The sequence below is a fragment of the Octopus sinensis genome, linkage group LG1 (genome assembly GCF_006345805.1).
Source record: "Octopus sinensis linkage group LG1, ASM634580v1, whole genome shotgun sequence".
NCBI classification, from domain to species: domain Eukaryota; kingdom Metazoa; phylum Mollusca; class Cephalopoda; order Octopoda; family Octopodidae; genus Octopus; species Octopus sinensis.
The window spans coordinates 157,833,812-157,860,379 of NC_042997.1; the positions used below are offsets into that span (position 1 = coordinate 157,833,812).

General features: G+C 39.5%; 1 protein-coding gene across 1 annotated transcript in view; it reads right to left on the bottom strand.

Annotated features, from left to right (window-relative positions):
• Positions 1-26,568, bottom strand: part of LOC115219340 (dopamine beta-hydroxylase) — a 55,931-nt gene that overhangs the window by 26,366 nt on the left and 2,997 nt on the right. The window contains exons 2-3 of the mRNA XM_029789504.2: positions 7,655-7,960; positions 84-230 (exon numbers count right to left, since the gene is read on the bottom strand). Of these exons, the coding sequence (XP_029645364.1) occupies positions 84-230; positions 7,655-7,960 (453 nt within the window). The remainder of the gene's footprint in view (positions 1-83; positions 231-7,654; positions 7,961-26,568) is intronic.

Genomic DNA, 26,568 nt, shown 5'->3' on the forward strand with positions numbered 1-26,568 from the left:
AACACAAACACATATACGTGCATATATGATATGTAGTTTGAAAGACAGAGAGAAAGAAAAACAAGGCAGAAAGACATACTTACGTCAAAAGGAAAATCATAATTGTCACATGTGTCGAAAGCTCTTTGATATTCAATGACCAATGCATGCTTGTTCAACTGACCAGATAATATTTTGTAATCTTGCTGATTATCAATGTGGAGTATGCCTTTACTGTCCGTCCATGCATCCTGTATATAAGAAATAAATTTAAATATACGTCTATTAAAAGATATCTCTAATTCATCATGCATTTAGACAACTGAATATCTTTACATTTGTGGAGGCGCGTGGCTTAGTGGTTAGGGTGTCAGCATCATGATCGTAAGATTGTGGTTTCGATTCCTGGACCGGGCGACGCGTTGTGTTCTTGAGCAAAACACTTCATTTCACGTTGCTCCAGTCCACTCAGCAGGTAAAAATGAGCAACGCTGCGATGGACTGGCCTCCCATCCAGCTGGGGAACACATACGCCATAGAAACCGGGAAACCGGGCCCATGAGCCTGGCTAGGCTTTATAAGGGCGCATTTATTTTATTATTTTTATTATATCTTTACATTTACGACACTGCCTCTATATCATTGATATTCCAGTTTGTAGAGGGAAATTCTAAGCTAACGCCACAATAAAAAAATTAATGATTACTCCTCCACACACACACACACGCACGTACGCATGCGCGCACACACATGCATGAACACACACACACACATGCTGGAAATGCCTGAATATGTGTGTGAGGTTTTGCATCTGCTTCTTTTATTAGTTAGGGCCACACAGTCCAAATGTGAATCTAAGATGAGATGGCGTTTCAATCGCCCACTAAATCTAAAGAGCGAGACGATCCAAGGAAAGCCTCAAAAAGCCTAAATAAGTGTGGTTACCCGACCTGTAATTTTCTATTGCTGTTGAGGAGCCTAAAGCCTAAAGCGTATTAGCGTTTCCACGGTTGTAACATCGAGGGCTTCTATCACTTCCAGTCGCTGTCCGCCTGGGATTTTCTTTAGGTTTCATCTAAATCAAAATACCCAACCCCTTCGCAATCTAATTCTCGGAATCTCTTTATTTTTAAGAAGCGTGCTAAGGCCTTCCAAAAATCGTACTTTTTACCATCCACCAGAAATTTAGTTCTGATGGTATGCTTGAGATTTTTATTCGGTTCACTCTCTGCCCCAAGTATCTGCACGAAATCTCAAGTTTTGTGGGACGTTCTAATGTTTCTAAACTACAGTTTCCGAATGGAAAATGACTCGGATATATCCGCAATTACGGGTGTATCCCACAAAATCGATGCCTCGCTATATAATTCTTAAACAGAGCTAGGCTTGGTCCGCAGGAATACGTTCTAATTTATGTCTTTTTGTTGATATGCATCTATACAGAATTGTTTTCTTTTTTGTTAGGTCTGAAATGTGATATGGTATACTGAATGCAACTTCCTGTTTAGTATGTTAATGTATTTTTCTATCTCTTTTAAATATTCATATTTATTGACTAGGCAGAAGAAATATTTTTGCCGTGTTTTCACTGTTACTGCTGCTGTTGTTAGTATCATACCCAAACCGGGCGTTGTGAGTGTTTATTGAGCGAAAACACCTAAAGCTCCATGAGGCTCCGGCAGGGGATGGTGGTGATCTCTGCTGTACTCTTTCACTACAACTTTCTCTCACTCTTACTTCCTGTTTCTGTTATACCTGTATTTCAAAGGGCCGGCCTTGTCACTCTCTGTGTCACGCTGAATATCCCCGAGAACTACGTTAAGGGTACACGTGTCTGTGGAGTGCTCAGCCACTCACACGTTAATTTCACGAGCAGGCTGTTCCGTTGATTCTGATCAACCGGAACCCTCGTCGTCGTAACCGACGGAGTGCTTCCATCCATCATAGCTATCGCTGCAGGTATTACTTATAATGAGATGTTGCTAATAACTATGTGAGGTACTTTGTTTGACATGCTGTTGTTTTTACAGCTTCTTATATTGTTGTTGTTGTTGCTGTGACGATCTTGTTGAGCGAAGCGGTCTTCTGTAGTGAGAGAAGTCGTCCGATACGCGGTCCTTTGCTATTCGTAAGACCCGCAGAAGAGAAAGCAAGTCAACTCCCGACACCGAGAGCATCGACGGATGGATGAATGCGCATCCAGACCCAGCGGTTGCGTAGGAAGTCGGGGACAAGAAACAGGAAGAAAGAGTGAGAGAAAGTTGTGGCGAAAGAGTTAGTTAGTTAGTTAGTTAATTTGGCTCAAAAGCAAATAGCAAGGCCATGTAGGGGGACATGGAGTTAAGTACAGGGTGGTGTTCATGTAAAGAGTTCAGGCCACTTGAGGTCAAGGGAGGCTTTGAACAAAGCGGTCGTCGGCATCTTCACCATCTCGTCTGGCAGCTTGTTCCACGGATCCGCAACCCGGACGGAGAAAGCTCCTCTCCTTCGATTGAGATGAAATCGTCGCAGGTAGAGCTTTTCGGAATGACCCCGCAGCCGACGCTCTGGAGCAGGAGTGAAGAACAGCTCTTTCGAGAGGTTACACTTTCCGCTTATGATGTTGTGGGCGAGAATGAGATCACTACGGCGGCGGCGTTTACAACAGGGTCGCCACCACCCCCTGTCGGAGCCTCGTGAAGCTTTAGGTGTTTTCGCTCAATAAACACACACAACGCTCGGTCTGTGAATCGAAACCGCGATCCTCCGACCGCGAGTCCGCTGCCCTAACCATTGGGCCATTGCGCCTCCTGTTGTTGCTGTTATAACTCTCGTTGATGTTGTTTTTGACGGAGAAAGGTTCTGCATTTGCGGTCCAAAATCCAGTCAATTCCACAGTACCTACACTCTACAACACTCTTCAAAACTGTTCTTCATAAACAATCAGTCTTACCACCATTGCTATCATTTGCATGCCAAATGCAAAAATACCTGCAGTCATTTCATATTAACAAGCCCAGCACATCAGATCCCACTGGGAGATTACCTGGGTGAATGTTTTCTGTCATTCTTATAATCGATGAAAATTGTATGAGTGATATTTCTAAGTAAAATACTGCGCACAATTTCGTTTGGCTGTAAATTTTTTTGGATGATAGAGTTAATCCATTGACCAGTTAAAACTACAATCTGGCATTTGATAACTTACAAGCCTTCGTACTTGATCTCAAATATGATCCGCTGATAACCACTTTCAGCTGCAGCGACCCACGCCATAGCTGCTTGTAGCCCTTTTCGCTAATGAGTCACGGGACCTTGAAAACGTTATAGACCCTACCTGTCTTCGTGTGTCTATTCTATAAGAAAAGCAACAATGTTTAAGAAAAGAGCCATGTAATCTGTATACAACGTGCAAAATCTGCGACGGACAGAGTCCTTGTAAATATCCTACAATAAGATGCTGGCAGCCTTGTGTCTTTTAGTAATATACAAGTATACAGACGCAATCACGAAACGAGCTTGTACCTCTCTCTCTAATCTAAAACATGGGATCTTTTCGGTTTGAACGGCAATTTTTAACATAATTTCTAGGTAACTAAAACAATTTTAAACTTCGTATACTGGTAGAATGTGTTTATAAAACATCTTTTTCTCTTGGCTTTATTGAGAAAATTCTAGTTTGTAAGATATTTGTTGTTTTTTTCTTCAATTTCTGCAATTTCAACCAATCACTGACGTCCATTGAGCTAAAAAAAACATTCTGTGCCGTATGAATATGTCCCTCGTATAAGAAACAGATTGGGTTTATTTACATTTGTGAAGAAAAAAAGATACCCTTCTCCCCACCCCTAACCATAACCCTAAAACAGATTGAAATGCAATAGATGGATACTAGGGTCATAATTATGGGTGACAATTTCATATGACACCACTAGAAAAAATTGCCGTTCAAACCGATAAGATCCAAAACATGTAATCTAAACTTTCAAAGACGCCATAAATTCTATAACTCACTAGCTCTAATGCACTTCCTTGACAATGTAACATGCACATCATAGTTAAAGCAACATTCTAAGGACAAGAGTTTTCCTTTGGGTAAAAAAAACTATTTCATCTCTGTTCAGTTATCTTCTATACAGTTCAAGCTAATAACCACAATAAATCGTGGTGCAGCTATTACATACACAATCATCCGGGAAAGGCAATATATAAAGACTACACGATACTAACACAACAAGCTCACTTAGTCTTTCTCTTCTCTCTGCCTATTCCACAACGGCAACTACAACGGCATCTGATGCTCTGAATTAATTGCAAATTTATATCCGCATCACGACTTTATTGATTAAAAGATATGCACAGTTATATTGAGAAGAAAATATTGGATTAATTATGATACCTAGTCATTATGTCTTCTGCGTATTAATAGCTTGTAGAAATAAACCAGTTTGTTTATTCAATATTTATTCTATACACATCTAGATAAAATACACATTGAATTAAACAAATGGTGATAGCTACATTTATCATAAGTTAAGCAGTATTTGATTTGACCGATAAGCCTGGCAGAGCAACGAAAAAACTACTGGAGGGTCAAGTATTCGATAAGGTTTTGATTACAGTTTATCACAATTTATATTTTACCTCCTTAAAAATATTAAAGAATTTGTACATATTCAAAACCAAAAAAAAACATTATTAGATTTGACTGTGGACTAGCTTTTCTGTTTGAAACTTTTACTAAGGTCACCACAACCTAGAGACACAGTTGGTGCCCTATCCTAATCAAGTAGTCGATATACAAATAACGACTTACCAAAGTTGTCGGTAAAGAAACACACTTTTAACTTTTAACACTCTCCCTTTAAATCACGTTAAAACTAGTCAGTCAACTCTTAAACAGTGCATTGCATCCCACTAACATAACTATGTCAGGAGCGGCGCAACCACAAATAACACATTTTCAACATCACCAATAAATGCGAACCTGAGTTGAGTAAACCTTAATATATCATCTGCCATTATGCATTACTCTCGCTATTACAATTATTACAATCAGCACCGGCTTCATCGCTATAAGTATCACGATGATGACATGGGTGACGTCACCGCCGCCTCCGCTGTCGCCCACCTTCGCCCCCGTCGTCTCCTCCATCTCCACCGTCACCTCTGCCATCGCCTCCATTCCCACCGTTGTCTGTGCCCCCGCCGACGCCTCAGCCATCGTCTCCGCCTCCACTGTCGCCTCCGCCTCCACAGTCTCTACCATTACCGACGACGACGACAAAAACACACACACCACCACCACCACCACCTGAGTAAAATTCATGCTCAAAAGTGGTACAGTAACAAAGTTGCTCTGGATTGAACTAATTTTAATATATTAGTTTTTTAAGTTATTCATCAGACAGTGATTACATCACCTAATTTCATCAATGAACTTAGACGCCACCGAGTCACTTCAGTATCCTCTCACTCACTCGAGAATAGATTAAGGAAAAGGATTGCGACAACATTCGATAGAAGGAGGAAAAGGATCCAGATAATATACCACCAAACAGAGAAATGCCCCTACCTTTCCCTCAAATAGCTTCCGCTTGATGTTATCTCTGATGAACTGGAACAAGTTCCTAATAATAGCTGTTTATAAAGCTACGGAATAGTTTTCAATCAATTCTGCTGACATCTTTTCCATGATTAATGAAATAGACAACTATTGATGCCAGATCAATATTAAGGCGTGCTATGTCATTCACCTTAACATACATTGCCCCTTCACTCTCTTCCTCACACAACAACTCATATTCGCTTCCAGTTTTCTTTTCTTTCTTTTCCATTTCTTTATTTCTTCCTATTTTCTTTTCATTTTTTCTTTAAGTCGATATTTCTACACATAGTCACACACAACTATTCATTCAAGGCGTTTCCTTCGAATCGCCGCTTCCTAAGAATGAAACACATAAAAAATGTATGCGTGTATATATATATATATATATATATATATATATACATATACTTATACATGCATACATACATATATAAATACATACATATATATACATACTTACATACATACACATTGATGTGAAAACCCGAAAAGTATTAACAAGCACACATAATTTCAATATAATCAGTGTCGTAGACCACCTCTATTTAAAACGAAAACAATATTCCTTTGAACGTCGCACCATATCTCTTCGGCAACATCTTTTAACCACCAAGTGTCGAAGTGCATCCCTTGACCAAGTTTCCATATATGAGGCTGATAATATCATAAGACATGGAAGGCAGCTACTTGAGCAACACTCTTTGTCTGATAACCTAGAATACATACCTAAAGAAGTTTCACGACTCTACCACAACGTATCATGAGATGAAAGGATGAGCCTATATGAGCAGAAGACTATGCATGGATATGTTAGTAGAAACCTCCGTGATGATAGCAACATCGATCATCAAAGCAGTTTATCATGGACAAAAAGCTGGATAACTACCTCCCACTTTGGAGGGTATGCGTTTGCAGTCCAGGAAGACGGAATATCAACCAAGTACCTGATGCACAAAAGGGAAAGAGATGCAGGAAGAGCAAAAAATGTGACAACCGATGCAGACTTTATGGAGTTCACACTGAAGATATCACCCAAATCATAAGCAGTTGTCCGAAAATGTCAACACGGTATAATCTAACGATGAGACATAACGTTTTTAGCTAGGACACTCTATAATTAAATCCGTCGAAAGGATTATCCCGAGGACAAAGAAATAAGAACCCACAATATGGTAGAAGCCATAGCCACTCATAATAGAAAGGAATACTAGTGAAATGTACCAGTGAAGACCTCAATATAATGATTTGGGATAGAAAAGAGAAACTGTGCACTGTTGTGGAAATTAGCTGCCTAGCGGATGTTAACATAAAGCAGAAGATCAGTGAAAAGAGAACACCTATGCTGAAATCTGCACTTACTCTATCCAGATTACAAGCTCAGGTTTAAACCTGTAATTATTGGGGCCCTGAGATATGTAACACACTGCCTAAATATCAATCTTGAGAAATTAGGCCTCTCAAAACCAGAAAAGAGAAAGCTAATTCGGAGACTACAGATCCAATCTATCAATGGACTGTAAAATCTGTAAAACTTTCCAGAAGTTTATAATTTAAGTATATATGAGCATGTCCAGATATGTAACTATATGCATGAGAATATATATACATAAAACATACAAATCTGCACATACATACATAAAAACATACATACATACATACATACATACATACATACATACATACATACATACATACATGCATGCATGCATGCATACATATATGTTGATTTTGAAAAGAGTGGGACAGGTTCGGTAAGTTAGTTGTAAGGAAAAGAGGAGCATTGTGGCTTGAACGTCTTAGATCGTAGATCTGTTCTGTCGGAGCTGACCTGCTGTTGAGCAATCATAAAAATACACCACTACAACAATAACAATAACAACGACAACAATGATACGAGCAACAAAAACCTTGCAATTTTATCATTGTCCAAACATAGTTACAAAACTCCAACACTGTAACAATAATTTCGCTTAATATGTAAGCAGGTTATTTATTTAGTCTGAATGGCAACAGAAATGTTTACGTCTATACCGTAAGATCAAAGCAATATAATATGAAATAAAAAATTTTAATTCTTAATATACTAACCTTACAGTGCTGGACGTAGTTTTCGTCGACCCAGTGAACGAAGAAATCGGCATTTGAACAATTCCCATATGCTGAGTAACCAACTCCGAACCATTCATCTAACGTCACGACCGCCAAAAGGCGGAAGTTTACCACATTTCGTTTATAGTCAACGTCCCACCATAAATGGAAACGACGCTGGCTGTCCAGATAAGCATTATATTTATAATGCTGACGACCTGTGACCTTGGGAGCAGCTTTAAGAACGATTAGAAGTATGAGTAACACCTGGCAATAATGCAGCCAACTTTTTGGTCTTCTTAACATCTGAAAAAGAGAAATATTTCTTTTTGAGTTTATTGTTATTTTAATTTCCGTTTTGGTATATAATAGATATACTAAAATATACCTACAATACTTACACTACTGCATTCCTTTCTTTCACATGACTTCTGTTTATTGTTTACCCTAAGAGAGAAGCTCTATCTATCTCTATTCGCTCTTTTCAAGCCTAGCCAGGCTCATGGGCCCGGGTTCCCGGTTTCTGTGGCGTATGTGTTACCCCCAGCTGGACGGGACGCCAGTCCATCGCGGCGTTACTCAAGAAACAGGAAGAGAGCGTGAGAGAAAGTTGTGGCGAAAGAGTACAACAGGGGTCATTACCATCCCCTGCCGGAGCCTTGCGGAGCTTTTAGGTGTTTTCGCTCAATAAACACACACAACGCCCGGTCTGGGAATCGAAACCGCGATCCTCTGATCGCAACTCCGCTGCCCTAACCACTGGGCCATTGGGCCTCCACAAGAGAGAAGCACTGCAGTTAAATAATAATTTTCCGACAAAGTAGGCCTTGTATTAGCGTTTGTTTTCTGGTGATGCTATTTCATTTATCTTGAGTTCCTTTTGAGACATAAGGTATAAATAGTTGAAAGCTGCAGGTTGTATTACCAAAGACAACACAACAGCTATTTGAGCCTTAATCATTCATTGCTTCATATACGGTAGCGAACTGGCACAGTTGTTGCGGCATCGGACTGAATTCCTTGTGGTATTTATTGCGACTCCTTGAGTTCAAAACTTGCTAAGAAAATAACAAATTCGGGGTGGTAGATTTGTGGAACGCCAGATCGAATGCCTATCGTTTTTTGTCTTTTTGTATTTTGTATTTCGAGATCAAATCTCGCTATAGCCTACTTAGCTGGCAGATTAAAACCGTTACTAGGTTTAATATTATCTGATATCTTGAATATCCTTAGTGGAGAGAGTGGCTGTTGCAAGTTTTCATGTCAGATTTCTGGTTTGAGAATAAATACCCTACTTCTTTCGTCCCACCAATCTCGGTAGTCCTGTCCTGTAATGGGTCACAATCGGTGCCTTACCTCCTGAGAGAGAGAGAGAGAGAGAGAGAGAGAGAGAGAGAGTGGCAGAGATAGGTAGATAAATAGATAGAAATAGATAGATAGATAGATATAGAGAGAGGCAGAGATAGGTAGATAAATACATAGAGATAGATAGATAGATAGATAGATTGAGAGAGAGAGAGAGAGAGAGAGAGAGAGAGAGAAAGAGAGAGAGAGAGAGAGAGATAGCGCATTTAAGAACCTATAAAGGAGTGCGAAATCTTTATACGGGATGAAATAATTTCTTCAACTTAGAATGCGACCGCTTGCAGTCATAACCTCTATTTTTATAGACTCTGTTGTAGGGCACTGCTCATGAGATTATAACGGACAAACTTTAGACAAAGACCTTCACTGCACGCTAGCTATCGAGCTGGTCTGCAGAGAAGGGACTTTCGGTTAGGCAGTAAACGAGACTGGGGGTTTAAATGGCCAATCTTACTCTCCCTCACAGTGCAAATGATTGAAGCGGAATAAACGATACTTCGACACACTCTGGTTTCTGATTATTTTATGTATATCTTAACAAAACTATATTGCATCTTTATCTAGTCAAAATTAATCATTGCATTTACTTTTCTTAATGGTAGTAATTCTGCTTTTCCGATCCTTGAACTTTATTTTATCGACCACGGAAATCTGACAGTTAAAGTTCCCTTCGAAGGAGTTTGAACTTAGAATTAAATGGCTATAACTAAAAACATAAGCCATTTTTACAATGCTCTACGGATCCCGCATTCCACCACTCCGATCTTTCTTGCATTTATGAAAATAATTCTCAAATCTTGCTCTCACGAGTTTTCTTTTCTGTGTAGGATTTAGTGTAAAGAAATATTTGACTAAAAAATTTGCTCGACTGTCATTGAAAACACAGGTTGAATTAATATACTATTTACATTATTTACATTTGGTGTTAACAACAAACAAGACGAGGACAAATATCCGTGAAATGTAAATAATGTACATAATTCCTATTATTAAATATAGAACTGATTTAAAATAGATTGAAACAAAAACAAATACATTTTTAGAGGTTATTCAAAAAGTCCTTTGCACGTCAGACATAAGGTCTAAAATTTTGCGGGAGAGATCTAGTCAATTAAATTGACTCTTGTATTCAACTGGTACACACTTTTTCGACCCCGAAAGGATGTAAGTCAAAGTCGATCTCGACAAAATTTGAACTGAGAACGAAAAGACAGACGACATGTCGCTAAGCATTTTGTCCGGCATATTAGCTTATTTCTCTCCCTTCTTCCCACACGTCTTAGAGGACCTACATATAAAAGATTAATGGTACCTCAGCCCTTTCGTTTTTAGATTGAATCACAATGTAGGAAAAATATCCAAATACTATTTCTATTTATTTATTTCATAATTTAGTGAGCTGTTGGGAAATAGTAACACTAGAGATGACATATAGCAAATTAAATCGACCCAAATACACTCTAACATACACATACAAACATTCGTGTGTGTTTGTACAAGGCGGCGAGCTGGCAGAATAGTTAGCACGTCAGGCGAAATGCTTAGCGGCGTTTCGTCTGCCACTGCGTTCTGAGTTCAAATTCCGCCGAGGTCGACTTTGCCTTTCATCCTTTCGAGGTCGATAAATTAAGTACCAGTTGAGTACTGGGGTCGATGAGATCGACTTACCTCTTCCTCCAAAAATTTCAGCCCTTGTGCCTATAGCAGAAAAGATTTGTGTGTGCTTGTATGTGCGCACGCGCACGCACGTGCAAACGCAAGAATATGTCAGAGTATCTATGTGTAGGTAAGTAGCTAACAGTGCACACGAGCATTAGTTAAAGTTCCATAGTAATGTAACCCCGTGTCTAACGACGGACATCTGATTGTTTAGACGCGTGCTAATGTGACTATGAAACTCTAATGACAGTGGAGATTATGAACGTGCGCGCGCATCCACACATACACACGTAAAAACATACACACACACGCGCGCGAACTCATACAGCACACGCCAATACATTAGCTTCAACAGTCACATAGTCACACAAAGTTTCTATCTGTGAGTCCTTTCAGGTCCTTGGTGGAGCGGTGAATTAAGGAGGGCATATTGATCCCTCGGGAAGAAGGAGTAGAGAGTGGAGTCCTGCCGCTGAGACAAAGAAACTTGGAAAGGCGACGAATCGAATGATCAAAAACGAGGGAAAATTCAAACTTTGCTATAAGTTTCGAGTACTCTTTCTCCTCTTTCTATATCAAAACACACACACACACACACGCACACACACGCACACATACACACACACACACACCACACACACACACACGCGCGCACACACACACGCACACACACACACACACACATACATATATATATGGTGTTTGTGGTGTCGATGGTCAGAAGTGGACAGTGGAGTGGCACTGGAAGGGAAAGCCCCCGACGTTAAAAAATAAAGTGGGCTGCTATCAACATACTCTGAAAGGAGATGTCAGAAATGAGTTCGAGGGGGAGGTGCAGCGGTGGATTAAGGAGGGCATATTGATCCTCTTGGAAGAAAGAGTAGAGAGCGGAGTCCTGCCGCTGATGGCGGGGGTACAGCCCACAAAGCATAAGGTCAGGCCAGTGCTTGACTTCCGAGAGCTGAATGACCAAGTATCATGTCATGCCGGCGGCAAGGCCACGGATGTCTGCGGGTACAACTTGCGAGAGTGGAGGCAGATGACAGGGGCCTCCACGATCTTCGATTTGAAGTCGGCGTACCTGCAGGTGCATGTGGCTGAGAGACTGTGGAAGTATCAGCTTGTCAGGTATAAGGGCCGGACATACCATCTGACCAAGCTGGGGTCCGGCCTAAATTCAGCGTCAAAGATTATGGCAACAGTTCTCAGGGCCATCTTGGGAAAGGTGGACAGAGTAAAAAAGGCCACCAATTCGTACATTGATGACATTGTGGTGGATGAAACCGTAATGCCAGCAACGGAGGTCATAGGCCACCTGAAGAGTTTTGGACTGATCGCCAAGCCACCAGAGGCAATGAAAGGAGGCGCTACACAGGGCCTTAAGCTATGGAGAGACAAGGCCGGCGCGTTGGTGTTCCGGTGAGGGAACAAGATCCCCGAACTGGGCACCAGCATGAGTAGAAGGGAACTGTTCTCGGTGTGTGGGACACTACCCGATTACAGGATGGCTCCGGACAGTATGTAGCTTCATCAAAGGACGAGCCGAAGGAGTGAAGTGGAACGATAGAGTGGGGGAAAAGACGACCTACATGATACAGGAAGTCTTAGTCAGAGTGAGAGTAGAGGATCCAGTGAGGGGCAGTTGGTATGTTCCCAAATCAAAGAGCGGGATTATATGGTGTGATACCAGTAGCATCACAATTGGAGTTGTCTTGGAAGTAGGAGGCGTCGTAGTGGAAGATGCAGCCTGGCTCAGGAAGACGGATGACTGCAGCCATATCAACGTGGCGGAGTTGGATGCCGTGTTGAAGGGAGTAAACCTAGTCTTGAAGTAGGCGCTGCGCACCATAAAAATTAGGACCGATTCGGCCACTGTACTTGGTTGGGTGACAGCAGTCATCACCAATGAGCGGAGGGTGCGAACCAAAGGGGCCGCAGATATGTTGGTAAAGCGTCGATTGGGGACACTGCGAGAACTAACCGCTGAATTCGATCTAAAGCTGAGCGTGATCTTTGTGCCTTCTGAGAAGAATAGGGCAGATGTCCTGACCAGAATAAAGCGAGCCTGGGTGCAGGTGTCAGAGGATGCGGAGTAGGCAGTGGCTGCAGTATGCCGTCTGAGTGACTCGGAGTTGAGCAAATTACATAACATGCATCACATGGGGGTGTACAGGACATTGTTCCTAGCCAGGAAAGTCGACTCCGATGTAACAAGACGGAGCGTGCAAATAGTGGTTAGCAGCTGTGACAGGTTCCAGTCTATCGACCCTGCTCCGGGCGTACATGAGGCGGGAAGTATTCCAGTGGACCACGACAGGAAACGACTGGCGGTGGACATAACACACTACCGAAGAACAACGTCTCCGTCGATGGTATGCCATGCCATGTTTTAGATGTGCGGAAGATTGTCAATGTTTCAGAGGATGGAACCAGCAGCAGTGGGCAACAAGATGAAGACAGCTGCAGTAGGCAAGATGATGAAGCCAGCAGCATGACAGGAACTCAGGCCAGTCCTGGAGTCGCACAGCGACCACAGAGGGAGCGGCACCCTCCTCCCTGGTTGGCTGATTATGAAACCAGTTAAGGTGTGAGTTCGGGAGCGAGGAGTTAGTGGGAAAGCCGGTTGAATGATCTGTAAATCAGGGGGGCCTGTGGTGTTTGTGGTGTTATGGGCTGTGATGAGCTATATAATGGTAAAAGAATTTGGGTATCATTGTTCTAGATATTCTCTCTATAAAGACTAATGATTGTTTCCGTTTGTTAATGGTTTATCAAGGCCTGAAACACAACAAACTAGAATAACACCATCACCACCACCAACAATCTTGCTGGTAACAATGGCAACACCTTCCCGCTAAACTCTCTTCTGACATCTAAATATTAATAACATCATGGTTTTCTTCTAGCAATTCTAGAAACTATAACCATATAATGCCTTCATACATAAAACATTGTTTAATAACGAATATATGTTTTCTCTCTTAATATAATTAGTTCAGCAGAATTCAATTTGAATGGTGAGTCACGGAAAAACATCGCCATGCTTATTTTTTCGTTGAAATATTGGCAGTGTCGATGACTACAGCATTACCTATTTGAAATAGAGAAGTAATATATATACACACATATATAGTATAAATATGAATATACACACATATATACATGTGCGTATGTATGTACATATGTACATACTTGGATATGCATATCTATTTATATAATATGCATACATGCATATACATGCATATACATGTATGCATATGTATATATATATGTGTATATATATATATATATATAATAGTTATCGCCATACTAATATGGCATTCTTATAAAAATAAGAAAAAAGCTGTCCGCTTATTAGCTCCATGAGGCCATCGCCTTAAGTTAGCTATTTGATACACAAACTGTATCCATATAAATGGATACAGTTTGTATGGATACAGTTATATGGATACAGTTTGTGTATCAAATAGCTAACTTAAGGCGATGGCCTCATGGAGCTAATAAGCGGACAGCTTTTTTCTTATTTTTATAAGAATGCCATATTAGTATGGCGATAACTATTATTTTCCGGGAACGCTGCCGCTGTTCTCTTTTAGAGAGACTTAGTTATTTTAATATTTCTATTAATGCCAAATCCATGGCCGAGATACTGCAGAAACAATACTGCTCTGTTTTCAGCAATCCTGATATGGCCGATCTGGGCTGTATCAGTGATGTCAACCCCCAACACACTATATCGGACATAACGTTTAGTGCCCCTGATGTCTTAGCGGCGATAAACGAAATAAAACACAATTCAGCAGTAGGCCCCGATAGGTTCCCTGCTTGTGTCCTGAAGGTGTGTCGACACCAACTTGCATCTCCCCTTGCTAATCTGTGGAGAAACTCACTGGATGCTGGCTATATTCCAAAAAACCTTCTGTCCCAGTCTGTTGTCCCAGTTTTCAAAAAGGGAAACAAGTCCCTTGCAGTGAATTACCGTCCGATCTCACTCACCTCTCATATCATCAAGGTATTTGAGAGGGTGGTGAGATCTCGAATAACCCAATTTCTGGAAAGCAACAGACGGCTGATCTCCAACCAACATGGGTTCCGTAATGGAAGGGACTGCCTAACGCAGCTCCTGCATCACTTTGAGGACATTTTGAGAGCTTTGGGAGAGGGCTCCAACACCGATGTCATCTACCTTGATTTCAGTAAGGCCTTCGACAGGGTCGATCACAAGATCCTATTGAAAAAACTATCCAACATTGGTGTCTCTGGAAAGTTACTGAAATGGATTAAGTGTTTCCTGACAGACAGATCTCAACATGTTGTAGTTGAAGGGGTAAAATCAAGCCCAGCCAAAGTCAGTAGTGGCGTTCCGCAAGGCACTGTGCTGGGCCCACTTCTTTTCATCATTTACATTAATGACATTAATGACATCATCAAGCACAGCAACATAAAAATCTTTGCAGATGACTCCAAGCTACAGAAGGTCATAAATGAGGCGAGTGACCGGACATGCCTTCAGTCAGATCTACTGGCTGTTATCCAATGGGCAGAAAAAAACAATATGCTGCTGAACGAGGATAAATTTGAGCTAATCCACTTTGGAAAAGAGGATGCCCTGAAACTCCCATACTCCCTTCCTTCAGGTGAAACTCTCGCGGCGTCCAACAACATCAGAGACTTGGGAGTAATTGTGGACAACAACGTAAGCTGGGCCACTCATATAAACACCAAAGTTGACATGGCCCGCAGAATGTGTTCCTGGATTCTCAGAACTTTCCAGTCGAGAGATATCCACACCATTATCCTTCTCTTCTCCACTTTTGCCCGACCCCACCTTGAATACTGTTGTCCACTGTGGTCTCCCCACACAATACAAGGTATCATAAAAGTTGAAGCACCTCAAAGGGCAATCACAAAAAAGATAGATGGCATGACAGGCCTCGACTATTGGGGTCGACTAGAAAAGCTAAAACTCTATTCTCTCCAACGTCGTCGTGAGCGCTACATCATCTGCATGATGTGGAAAATATTCCATCAGCATTGCCCAAATGATGTTGGCATCACCTTTAAGGTACATCCAAGGCTTGGGCCCCGTGCCATCCGCCCAAAACAAAAATCGCACTCTCATCTAATAACAACAATACGGCACAATTATTTCACCTCAATTGGCCCCGCTCTCTTTAACATTACACCAAAACACATTAAAACAGAAACTGACCCTATAGGGTTCAAGAAGTCTTTGGACAGATTCCTTCAAGAAATCCCGGATAAACCCCCTACACCCGGATATGTCTCTGTAAACAATAACTCTCTACTTGAGTGGGCCATAGTGCCCAAATTCTGACTTGAAAGACTTCACCAGGTGGTGCTATTAAGTTAGACATGGCCTGGGCCAATAATGGCCGAAACCTATCAAAGTATCAAAGTATCAAAGTATATATATATATATATATATATATATATATATATATATATATATATATATATATATATATATATATATATATATATAATATATATATATATACATATATATGTATGCATACATACATATACACATGCATATGTGTGTATATATATTAATATTTATACAATAGATCCATTTCAATTAATTTTTCTAGTCGATTTCAAACACGAGAGTTAGGGCAAAAACAATCACGTATGGCGATTTACGTGTATGTGAAAGTGTATGCTTATATGTAATAAGTTCTGTGTGACAAACATTTAGATTTTAGTATTGAGTATTACTGATGATAGAAGTTCTTATGTCATATTCGTGATAGCATCTGTCTGTATCCAAGTACATATTTCTGTTTATGAGGGCAGGGACTGAAATTTTTGCGTCCAAAGTTTAGGTAGATAACAGGGTGAAGAGAGTTCTTTCGTATAACTCTTTTATCCGCTAAGCAGAGACAGGCCTCGAGTGGCAAAGAGGTACCACCCTACTCTTCCTACTAGCCCTTATCATGAGTGCTGAGATTGTTCCCCACCCACTCTGCCCTGTCACTAAACTCTCGAGTAGGAAACTGAATGGATAAATAATAGTGTATCATATAAGTATCACTATCACCATTCTATATTCGCGATAGCATCCGTCTGTATCCAAGCACATATTTCTGTTCATAAGGGCAGGGGACGGAAAGTTTCACGTTTACAGTTTAGGTAGATAATCGGGTGAAGAGAGTATAATAAGAAATTACATACTCGACAAGTGAACAAGAAGTTTTTCATTTATATAATCTCTTATACACACACACAGACAAACAAACACACAGATACATAAATGCAAGTGTGTATATACATATTAATGTGTGTATGTGTTTCATTCACTACATGACTATAATCGAATTTTGTCATTTTTCTATATTTTTCATGTTTTTATTAGTTTCTTTTTTTTTACATCAATTTGAACCAGTAGAATTCCTAAGTCCTTATCCCACGTTCCTAAATCTTCACTGCCTCATTGTAAAGTTCTACAAATGTCAGAAATGGATTTAGAAACACTACTGTACGAAATCACCCCTGAGAATGCTAATGAGAAAAGAGGAAAAATATAAAATAAAAATGATAAAAAAGAAAAATGGGATTATCATAGTTGAAGAGCTCTTAATCTTAGATTTACTGATCAGAGTTGAGCTGTGAAAAAACGAAAAACATACACGGGTACACACGCATACACACGTACACACAAATACATACACACATACATACATGCAAACTAGTGTTTAGAGCAGCGGACTCGCTGTCGAGGGATCGCGGGTTCGAATCTCAGACCGGGCGATGTGTGTTTATGAGCAAAACACTTAAGCTCCACGCGGCTCCGGCAGAAGGTAATGGCGAAACTTCTGCTGACTCTTTCGCCACAACTTTCTCACACTCTTTCCTCCCGCATCTTGCAGCTCGCCTGCGGCGGACCGGCGTCCCGTCCAGGTGGGGAACCTATAAGCCAAAGAAACCGGGAAATCGGCCCTTATGAGCCAGGCATGGCTCGAGAAGGAACAAACAAAATACATACAAACAAACATACATACACACATAAAGAAATAGATGAGAATACACACATAGAGCAATGCATGAGAATACATGCATGAAGCAAAACATACAAATCTGCACACATACATACATACATGCATACATACATACATACATACATACATACATACATACATACATACATACATACATACATACATACATGCCCTGTTGTTGATGTTGAAATTTCAATGAAGGAGCCTTGAATGTAGGTTAGAAATCGGCACTATAGTGGCAAGAAATCTTGAAATAAAACTGAATAAGGACATGCATACTGATGTTTGTAAAGCTGTACACAGACACATTTATACAGAAATTCTGGATTTTATCACTAACTATTGGAAACTAGATTATATCACATGTAGAAACTCATTCATAATGCTAATAGTGAACTCATTTCTGTGCTGAAAATACACGGGAAATTCATTTACATTTAACTTTTATACCATCAATATGGTTAAAATGATTGCCAGAGTGTTCAAAGGTAACAAGAAAAGTTACCTTTGAACACTTGACCAGCAAGAAATAAAATAAATTGCCTTCAAGTCACACTTGACCGTCTTAAGTCTAAGTTAAGAGTAGTGGAATGGATGGAGAGACCCCGTTGGAATACCTTTGATCAAATATCTTTTTGATAGGGAACGATCTGCGGCTAAAGATAAAAGAATGAACTCTTACTGACCTTCTTTCTTTTAATCGTTTAGAGGTCGCGTATAAAACGTAAAATGAAACTTCTAAACTCTTAAACACTCTCAAGATATTTTACAATTGTTGTGATATTATGTATCCGAAGGCTAAGGCCTTAGTTTTAATTTCTATATGAATTCACTTTACTTCATTTACACTTCTAAAATTCTGGAGAAATGCGTAAATGTCAAGTAGTTTTTCTCATTTCTGTAAGCTAGCGCCCTTATGTTGAGTATGAAATCAACTTTTTGCTGATACATGCTCTGAAGGCAATTTTTTGCGGTAAGTAAATTGAATAATCTACCGTGTCTGGTATTGTTGTTGTTGCTGTTGTTGTTGTTGTTGTTATTATTATTATTGAGTGAGAGAGCGGTGCTTGCCATCAAAGGGAAGCTGCGGTAAAATATAGAAAGTCCAGTATACTCATCATGACTACCTGTCTGATAAGGGCACACCAGACCTGATCGGCACTGTTGTAAAGGAAAACTAGGTAACTAGAGCAAAGATCATCCAAGAAAAGTCAGTCGGTTGCAGTTTTGCACTTTGAAGAGGCAGGTGAATGTCAAAAAATAGCATCGTAGGACGCTGGACGGACATACCGGTTAAATTTCTCGGGGTCTGATTTCGTTGAAACTTCCAAGTGGAGAGAAACGAGGACGAAGTGACAAGGGTAACCCGTCTCATCCAGAAATTTTCTGAGAGAAAGTTTTCGTTGAAAGGACGGGTAGTGATGCGAACACGTACATCGCCTTCGTCGTATACCATCGCTTGACTGTCGTGGCTTATTCCCATTCATGCCTGATTAGAATGAAGAGCCGACTCTTCTGCTATTTGTGGAAGGAATGCTTTTGGCTTGTCAGGTGCTTCATTTACAGTCAATGCCCGTTGACTGGAGAACTCTTGTGGCTGATGATGGGCAGACACGAGGCTTCGACATCTCGAACGGTTCCTTGACACCGAGCACTGTTTATCAGACTCGCTTTCCCGGAACTCGTTTTTTTTTTTTGGGATTGCAGAACTGCGTCAAACGTAGACCAAGGAAAGGTGCTTGGTACCTAGGGTACCGACAGGCGCTCGCAGCTCTCTTCTAGTCGCGCACTGCGGTCGGTGGAAGTTAGACTTTGGCGTTCTATAGAGGTTTAGTGACGGGTAGGAGTGATATCATTCTCATGGAGACACTGGGCGTCGATGAGTATGAACTGGCTCGTCTATTCCGCTGGACTTTCGGGCCAAGGCTCATGATCAATTTCCAGAAGTCCCTGGTCTGATACTGCCGATTCGAAATAGACTTTACAGGTATGGAGATGCTGTTAGCCGGACTAGCCCGAAATGCACGCAGAACGACGAAATTGTTCCGTACGCACTCATCCAGTGCTGGAGAATTGCTGACTTGTACGTTTATCTCGAGCACCTACCGTCGTGTGTAGGATGGATCCGGCTATCGTTTGAGTCGATTGTGAAGATGGTCACGTCGCATTATTTTGGCCGATATGGACAGTCGGGTGACATTAGAGGTGTGTGTTGGACCAGACTGTAAGGTTAGTCAGACACTTTACGGAGTAGATGAAATAAGTACCATTTGAGCACTTGGGTCGATGCAATAGACTTACTTCTATCCCAAAACTGTTGTGTTAAAATTTGAAATTATTATTCTTTTACTTTTTTACTTGTTTCACTCATTTCATTGTGGGCATACTGGGCCCCAGGACTTATTCTTTGTAAGCCAAGTACTTATTCTATTGGTATCTTTTACCGAACCGCTTAGTTACGGGTACGTAAACACACCAGTATCGGTTGTCAAGCGATGTTGGGGAGGACAAACACAGACACACAAACATATACACACACATTCATATATATATATATACACACACACATATATACGACGGGCTTCTTTCAGTTTTCGTCTACCAAATCCACTAACTAGGCTTTGGTCGGCCCGAGGCTATAGTAGAGCCCAAGGTGCCAGGCAGTGGGACGGAACCCCGAAACATGTGGTTCGTAAGCAAGCTACTTACCACAAAGCCACTCCTTATTAAGAATGTCAACTGGCATTAATCGTTAGCACGCACGACAGAATGATTTGCAGCATTTCTTCCAGCTCTTTGCGTTGTGAATTCAAATAACACCTTTCGGGGACGATAAATATAAATTACCAGTGAAGTGCTGGGGTTGATGTAAACAATTTACCTTTCCCCTCAATATTGCTGACCTTGACAGAATAAGTGAATAAGTGACCTCGGGCCATAATATGAAATCTCTTATTATTTTTCTTTACCAACGTTCAAGGTAATATTATTTACAGAAGCAGCAAAGCGAAACAACGTAGTTAAAATACCCAATCCTTGTTGTTTGCCGCTTGGTATATGGCACCGCCAACGAGGAAAAAATCTTTCTCCAGGATAAAGGAGTGATTAGAGTTCGTAGTGCTGAAAGTGTGTGTGTCTGTATATGTGTACGTGCGCGTGCGTATATATACTATATATATACGTATATGTATATGTGTATATACTTGTGTCTGTGTATGTATGCACTACATACACACACACATACATACATACATGCATACATACATACATACGAACATAGAGTGCCTGAGATGTTTAATATAGGAAATATGAATTTATTTCAACATAAATAATTTTTATTTGCTTAGTAATAGAAGGAAAGATGCACCAATGACTTTCCATTTATTTAAGACATCGGCGGCTGTTTGAATGAAGTTATATTCAAGCCAGAGACCTAGCTCAAATGCTTGCAACTCTGCGATGCTCACTAAGGGCACCTGAAAATCAAGTGGTAGTATTAAACCGGTCGGCCGATCAAATCTTCCGACGAAAAACTTAGAAAATGAGCTGGAACAAATATCGCAATGTATTTAAAACGACATTCTAACAACTACGTTCTGGGCTGAACTTTTATTTTATAGAGCCTAGACTGGTTCAACTTCTGGAGGCACTTCGACAAATCAACGTCACCCAAGCCGGACTCTTTACCCACTGGTGCCTAAGACACCGTGAGGATATTGTTATCAAACCGGCTGACAAATGTGAAGCTGCAGTTGTGTGGCGTGCAGGCCCCGCTACTTCCAAGTCCCCTCTTAAATTCGTCCTCTACCTTCCTAGTTACACTTTACTACCACCTAAATATTGATCTAGGTGAGATTTGAACTCAGAGTGCAGTGAACTGGAACTAATATCAGAAATATATTCTGACCCATACTCTAAACATTTATTCTAATTCGCTGCCTAATGTCACTGGGAAGGGCTTAGAAAGAAAGGCTTGGCCGTGTTGTAAGAAGTTTGCTTCCCACCCACATTGTTGTGGGCTCCGTCCCACTGCGTTGCCAAGTGTCTTCTACTGTAGTCTCGGGCTATATATATATATATATACCGGAGTAAACACATAAATGTGAAACAAGGTGGAAAAAAGAGTACTCAAATACCAGGTGTAGAGTAATATGCTTTTGTCCGACGAACGGGAACGTGAAACTCAGAGTAACAGGTTTTGTTTAATTTTCTGCTGCTTTTAAATTAAGTATATATATATATATATATATATGTATATGTATGTATGCATGTATATGTGTGCGTGCGTGTGTGTTTGTCCACCACCACCGCTTGAAAACCGGTATTCGTGTGTTTACCTCCCAGTACCAATAACGGTTCGGCAAGAGAGACCGATAGAATAAATACTAGGCTTCAAAAAAAAAAAAAAGAAAGAAAGAAAGAAAGAAAAACTCTGGTGTCGATTTGTTCAACTTAAAAATCCTTCCAGCATGGCCGCAGTCAATGACTGAAACAAGTAAAAGATAAACTGTAAAATATATAAATTCCGCGAAACGAGACTATTGGCGAAACCATTAATACGTTTGGGCGTCTACTTGCCCGAACTTTGCTTTTCCATGCTGTGACCCTCAGAAAGATGAGTTGAGCGTCTGCGAGCGCGTGTGTGTGCATACACTCAACATATTTCAAATAATATAAGTTGCTTTATATGTAGAGTTTTTTCCTGTTTCTAACACTCTCTATACATATGTGCGTATGTTTGTGTGTGTATGTGTGTTGCATGCGTCTGCCTGTCTGTATGTATGTATGTATGCATGAATGTATGTTTATGTGTGTGTGATGTGTAACAGTTGTGTGGTGTATTGATGTTTATGCATATACAATGGGGAAAATGTGACGTGAATATTACAGAAATAATATTTCTAAACTACATGTAGGACTTACAATCTTATTGAAAATAAATTAATATTTGTCATATTCTTCCGTTCCTCAGTGCCACAAATTTCACTCCAATAAATGATATTTGGTCAGTAAATTTGACTAGTCGTCCACCGCAGGCCACTATTCCTTAGGAACTGAGAAAAAATTAGCTAAAGATTATTTATTTATAAACAATACATGCAATTAGAATCAGATTTACTGCAGGTAACTTAATTATTAATGAAGCAGGATGAATGAAAGTCGAGAGAAATGATAGAAAGAACAAGTATCTTTATGTTTCTTTAATTTTTTACTTTTTTCAACCATTAGACTGTAGCCATGCTGAGGCACTGCCTTAAAGAGGTTTAGTACTTGCATTTTCATATTCTATCAGGTTCCTTTTGATGAAATGCTAAGTTACACGAACGTAATCAAACCGACGCCGTTTGTAAAGATGCAGTGGAAGGCAAACACAGACACAAAGATTTACACACACACATGCACACACACATACATATATAAACGATGTGCTTCTTTCAGTTTCTGTTTACCAACTCCAATCACAAGGCTTTTTTCGCAGTGACACTAAACCTGGAGCCATGTGGCTGGGAAGTAAACATCTTACCATACAACCACGCCTGCGCTTGAAAAGCTAGTCTCGATGGAATTTGAACTCGGAATGTAAAGATCAGCAACGATTAGCAAGAAGGTTGGTATAATTGAGATGAAATCCATGAAAGTGAACGCTTCAATTTAGCTGCAATATATATATATATATATATATATATATATATATATATATATATATATATATATAATATATATATATATAAAGGAAATGAAGAAAATGCTGACAAAATAGTTTAAGTAAGGGAGAGTGTATTTAATTAGGTGAAAGTTCTTTTTACCGGTTGCGCATTTGTTATGCTTATCAAAAGATATTTTTTTAAGAGAGATAGAGTTCCTTTCTGATAGATTTTTTTCTCTTATCCAGATAAGAGAAAAAAATCTATCAGAAAGGAACTCTATCTCACTTAAAAAATATATCTTTTGATAAGCATAACAAATGCGCAACCGGTAAAAAGAACTTTCACCTAATTAAATACACTCTCCATTACTTAAATTATTTTGTCAGCATTTTCTTCATTTCCTTTTTTTATATATCACAACTCGTGTTCCACATCTCCTTTTTTAAATATATATATATATATATATATTATATATATATATATATATATATATATAAAGGAAATGAAGAAAATGCTGACAAAATAGTTTAAGTAAGGGAGAGTGTATTTAATTAGGTGAAAGTTCTTTTTACCGGTTGCGCATTTGTTATGCTTATCAAAAGATATTTTTTTAAGAGAGATAGAGTTCCTTTCTGATAGATTTTTTTCTCTTATCCAGATAAGAGAAAAAAATCTATCAGAAAGGAACTCTATCTCACTTAAAAAATATATCTTTTGATAAGCATAACAAATGCGCAACCGGTAAAAAGAACTTTCACCTAATTAAATACACTCTCCATTACTTAAATTATTTTGTCAGCATTTTCTTCATTTCCTTTTTTTATATATCACAACTCGTGTTCCACATCTCCTTTTTTAAATATATATATATATATATATATATATATATATATATGTATGTATATTATGGAGATGTGCTTGCATAGCAAGTGATTTGATCTGAGATCGTGTGCTGGAACGAAAACAATTGCAGCGTGAAAGGTGTTTGTAAGCCATTTAAGAAACACACAAAAGCCGTTCGATTCACTTCAACATTTAAGTTTAATTTGTCAAAATATTTTTGTCGCTGTATGTGTGTGCTTGTAAGTATGTGTGTGCATGTATGTATGTGTGTGTGCGTTTTTATGTATTTATGTGTGTACGTTGTATGTATGTATTCTGCATATTCATGTTTGTGTGTTTGTGTGTAGCACCCCTGTATACTCGAACTCTATCTTTCTGATCATATCCAGAGAAACTGCTTGCAGTGCATGAAGTTCTGTACATGTTTCTCCATTGCATAGGGTTTGCACAGTGGGGACACGTTGTTCATTATCCTAACTAAGTTTCCTATCAGTATGATAATTTTCATGTCGTGGGACAAGGGTGAGTTCTTGTGAACAACATATTTCGAAGCTATGGGTTCACAGTCTTTAACCAAAGATCAGTATCAGCGCACATGTATGTAGGCATATGGATATGAAAGTAAACAGATAGACATACAAACAGGTAAGTACATAGGTTATATGAACAGACAAGTATACACACACACACATACAGAAATTAAGACTGAAACACATGACCAATACACACGCACTTCCTTCACACAAGGACACACGTGGAGACACACGTCCACACACACATAAAAACACATAAACACAAACACATAAATACACAAGCACAAACACATAAATACACAAACATGAATATGCAGAATACATACAAATAAACGCACATACATACATTCCTGCACACACACACACTTACATGCATACATGCATACATACATACATACATACATACATACACACACACACATACATAAATACATACATACATACATACATACATACATACATACATACATACATACATACATACATGTGTATGCGCACACATACTGACCCACACACATGCGCACAAACAAACAAAAAGGACGCAGCTTGTATAACGGACAGAGTGAAGAACTATTGAAAAGTTTGCAAGACGCAACGAAAATTTTAGAAAAATAAATAAGTAAAGGCGTGGAATTTTTTTACCGGTGAGTGTGTTAAATTATAAGGCATTAAAATGGAATAACTCTCCCCAGACACAACGGTATACACACATACATAAAATACAAATTGGGACAAGAACGCAAAGCATCCGGACAACTAGGTGATACAAAAAGGGACAACAAAACATCCAGATAGACGATACACAAAAAAAACAAAACAAGGACGGGTCATTCGAAGTTTTCTATCCTCATTCAAGAACCGGATCATCTTCGCAATTTCGGCTCATTAATCTTGAGATTGCTCCAATCTGGCCAGCCTCAAGGAAAAACTAAGCTAAGAGTATTATATTCCTTGGAAGAAACCATCGAATGTAAACGAAAACAAGGACGGAAAAACAGACGATGTTACACGATTATAAATACAAAACACAACAACAACAACAAGAACAACAATAATAATAATAATAATAATAATAATAATAATAATAATAATAATAATAATAATAATAACAACAAGTGTTTTCGATTGGGGACGAATTGAATTCAGCTGGCGTGTGTGGAAATGAAGCCTTACTGCAGAGATAAAAAAATTTCACAAACACAGGAAAGATATATATATATATATATATATATATATATATATATATATACTCTTTCACTCTTTTATTTGTTTCAGTCATTTGACTGCGGCCATGCTTGAGCACCACCTTTAATCGAGCAACTCGATCCCAGGACTTATTCTTTTGTAAGCCCAGTACTTATCCTATCGGTCTCTTTTGCCGAACCGCTAAGTAACGGGGACATAAACACACCAGCATCGGTTGTCAAGCAATGCTAGGGGAACAAACACAGACACACAAACACACTCACGCATATATATATATATATATACATATATACGACGGGCTTCTTTCAGTTTCCATCTACCAAATCCACTGACAAGGCATTGGTCGGCCCGAGGCTACAGTAGAAGACACTTGCCCAAGGTGCCACGCAGTGGGACTGAACCCGGAACCATGTGGTTGGTAAACAAGCTACTTACCACACAGCCACTCCTGCGCTATATATATATATATATATATATATATATATATATAATATATATATATATATGTGTGTGTGTATGTGCGTGTATGTATATATGTATATATATGTGTGTGTGTATACCTACCAGTATATATTTGTGCGCGCATACACACACACTAACACACACATGCATATGTATATATAAACTGCTCTGCGTTT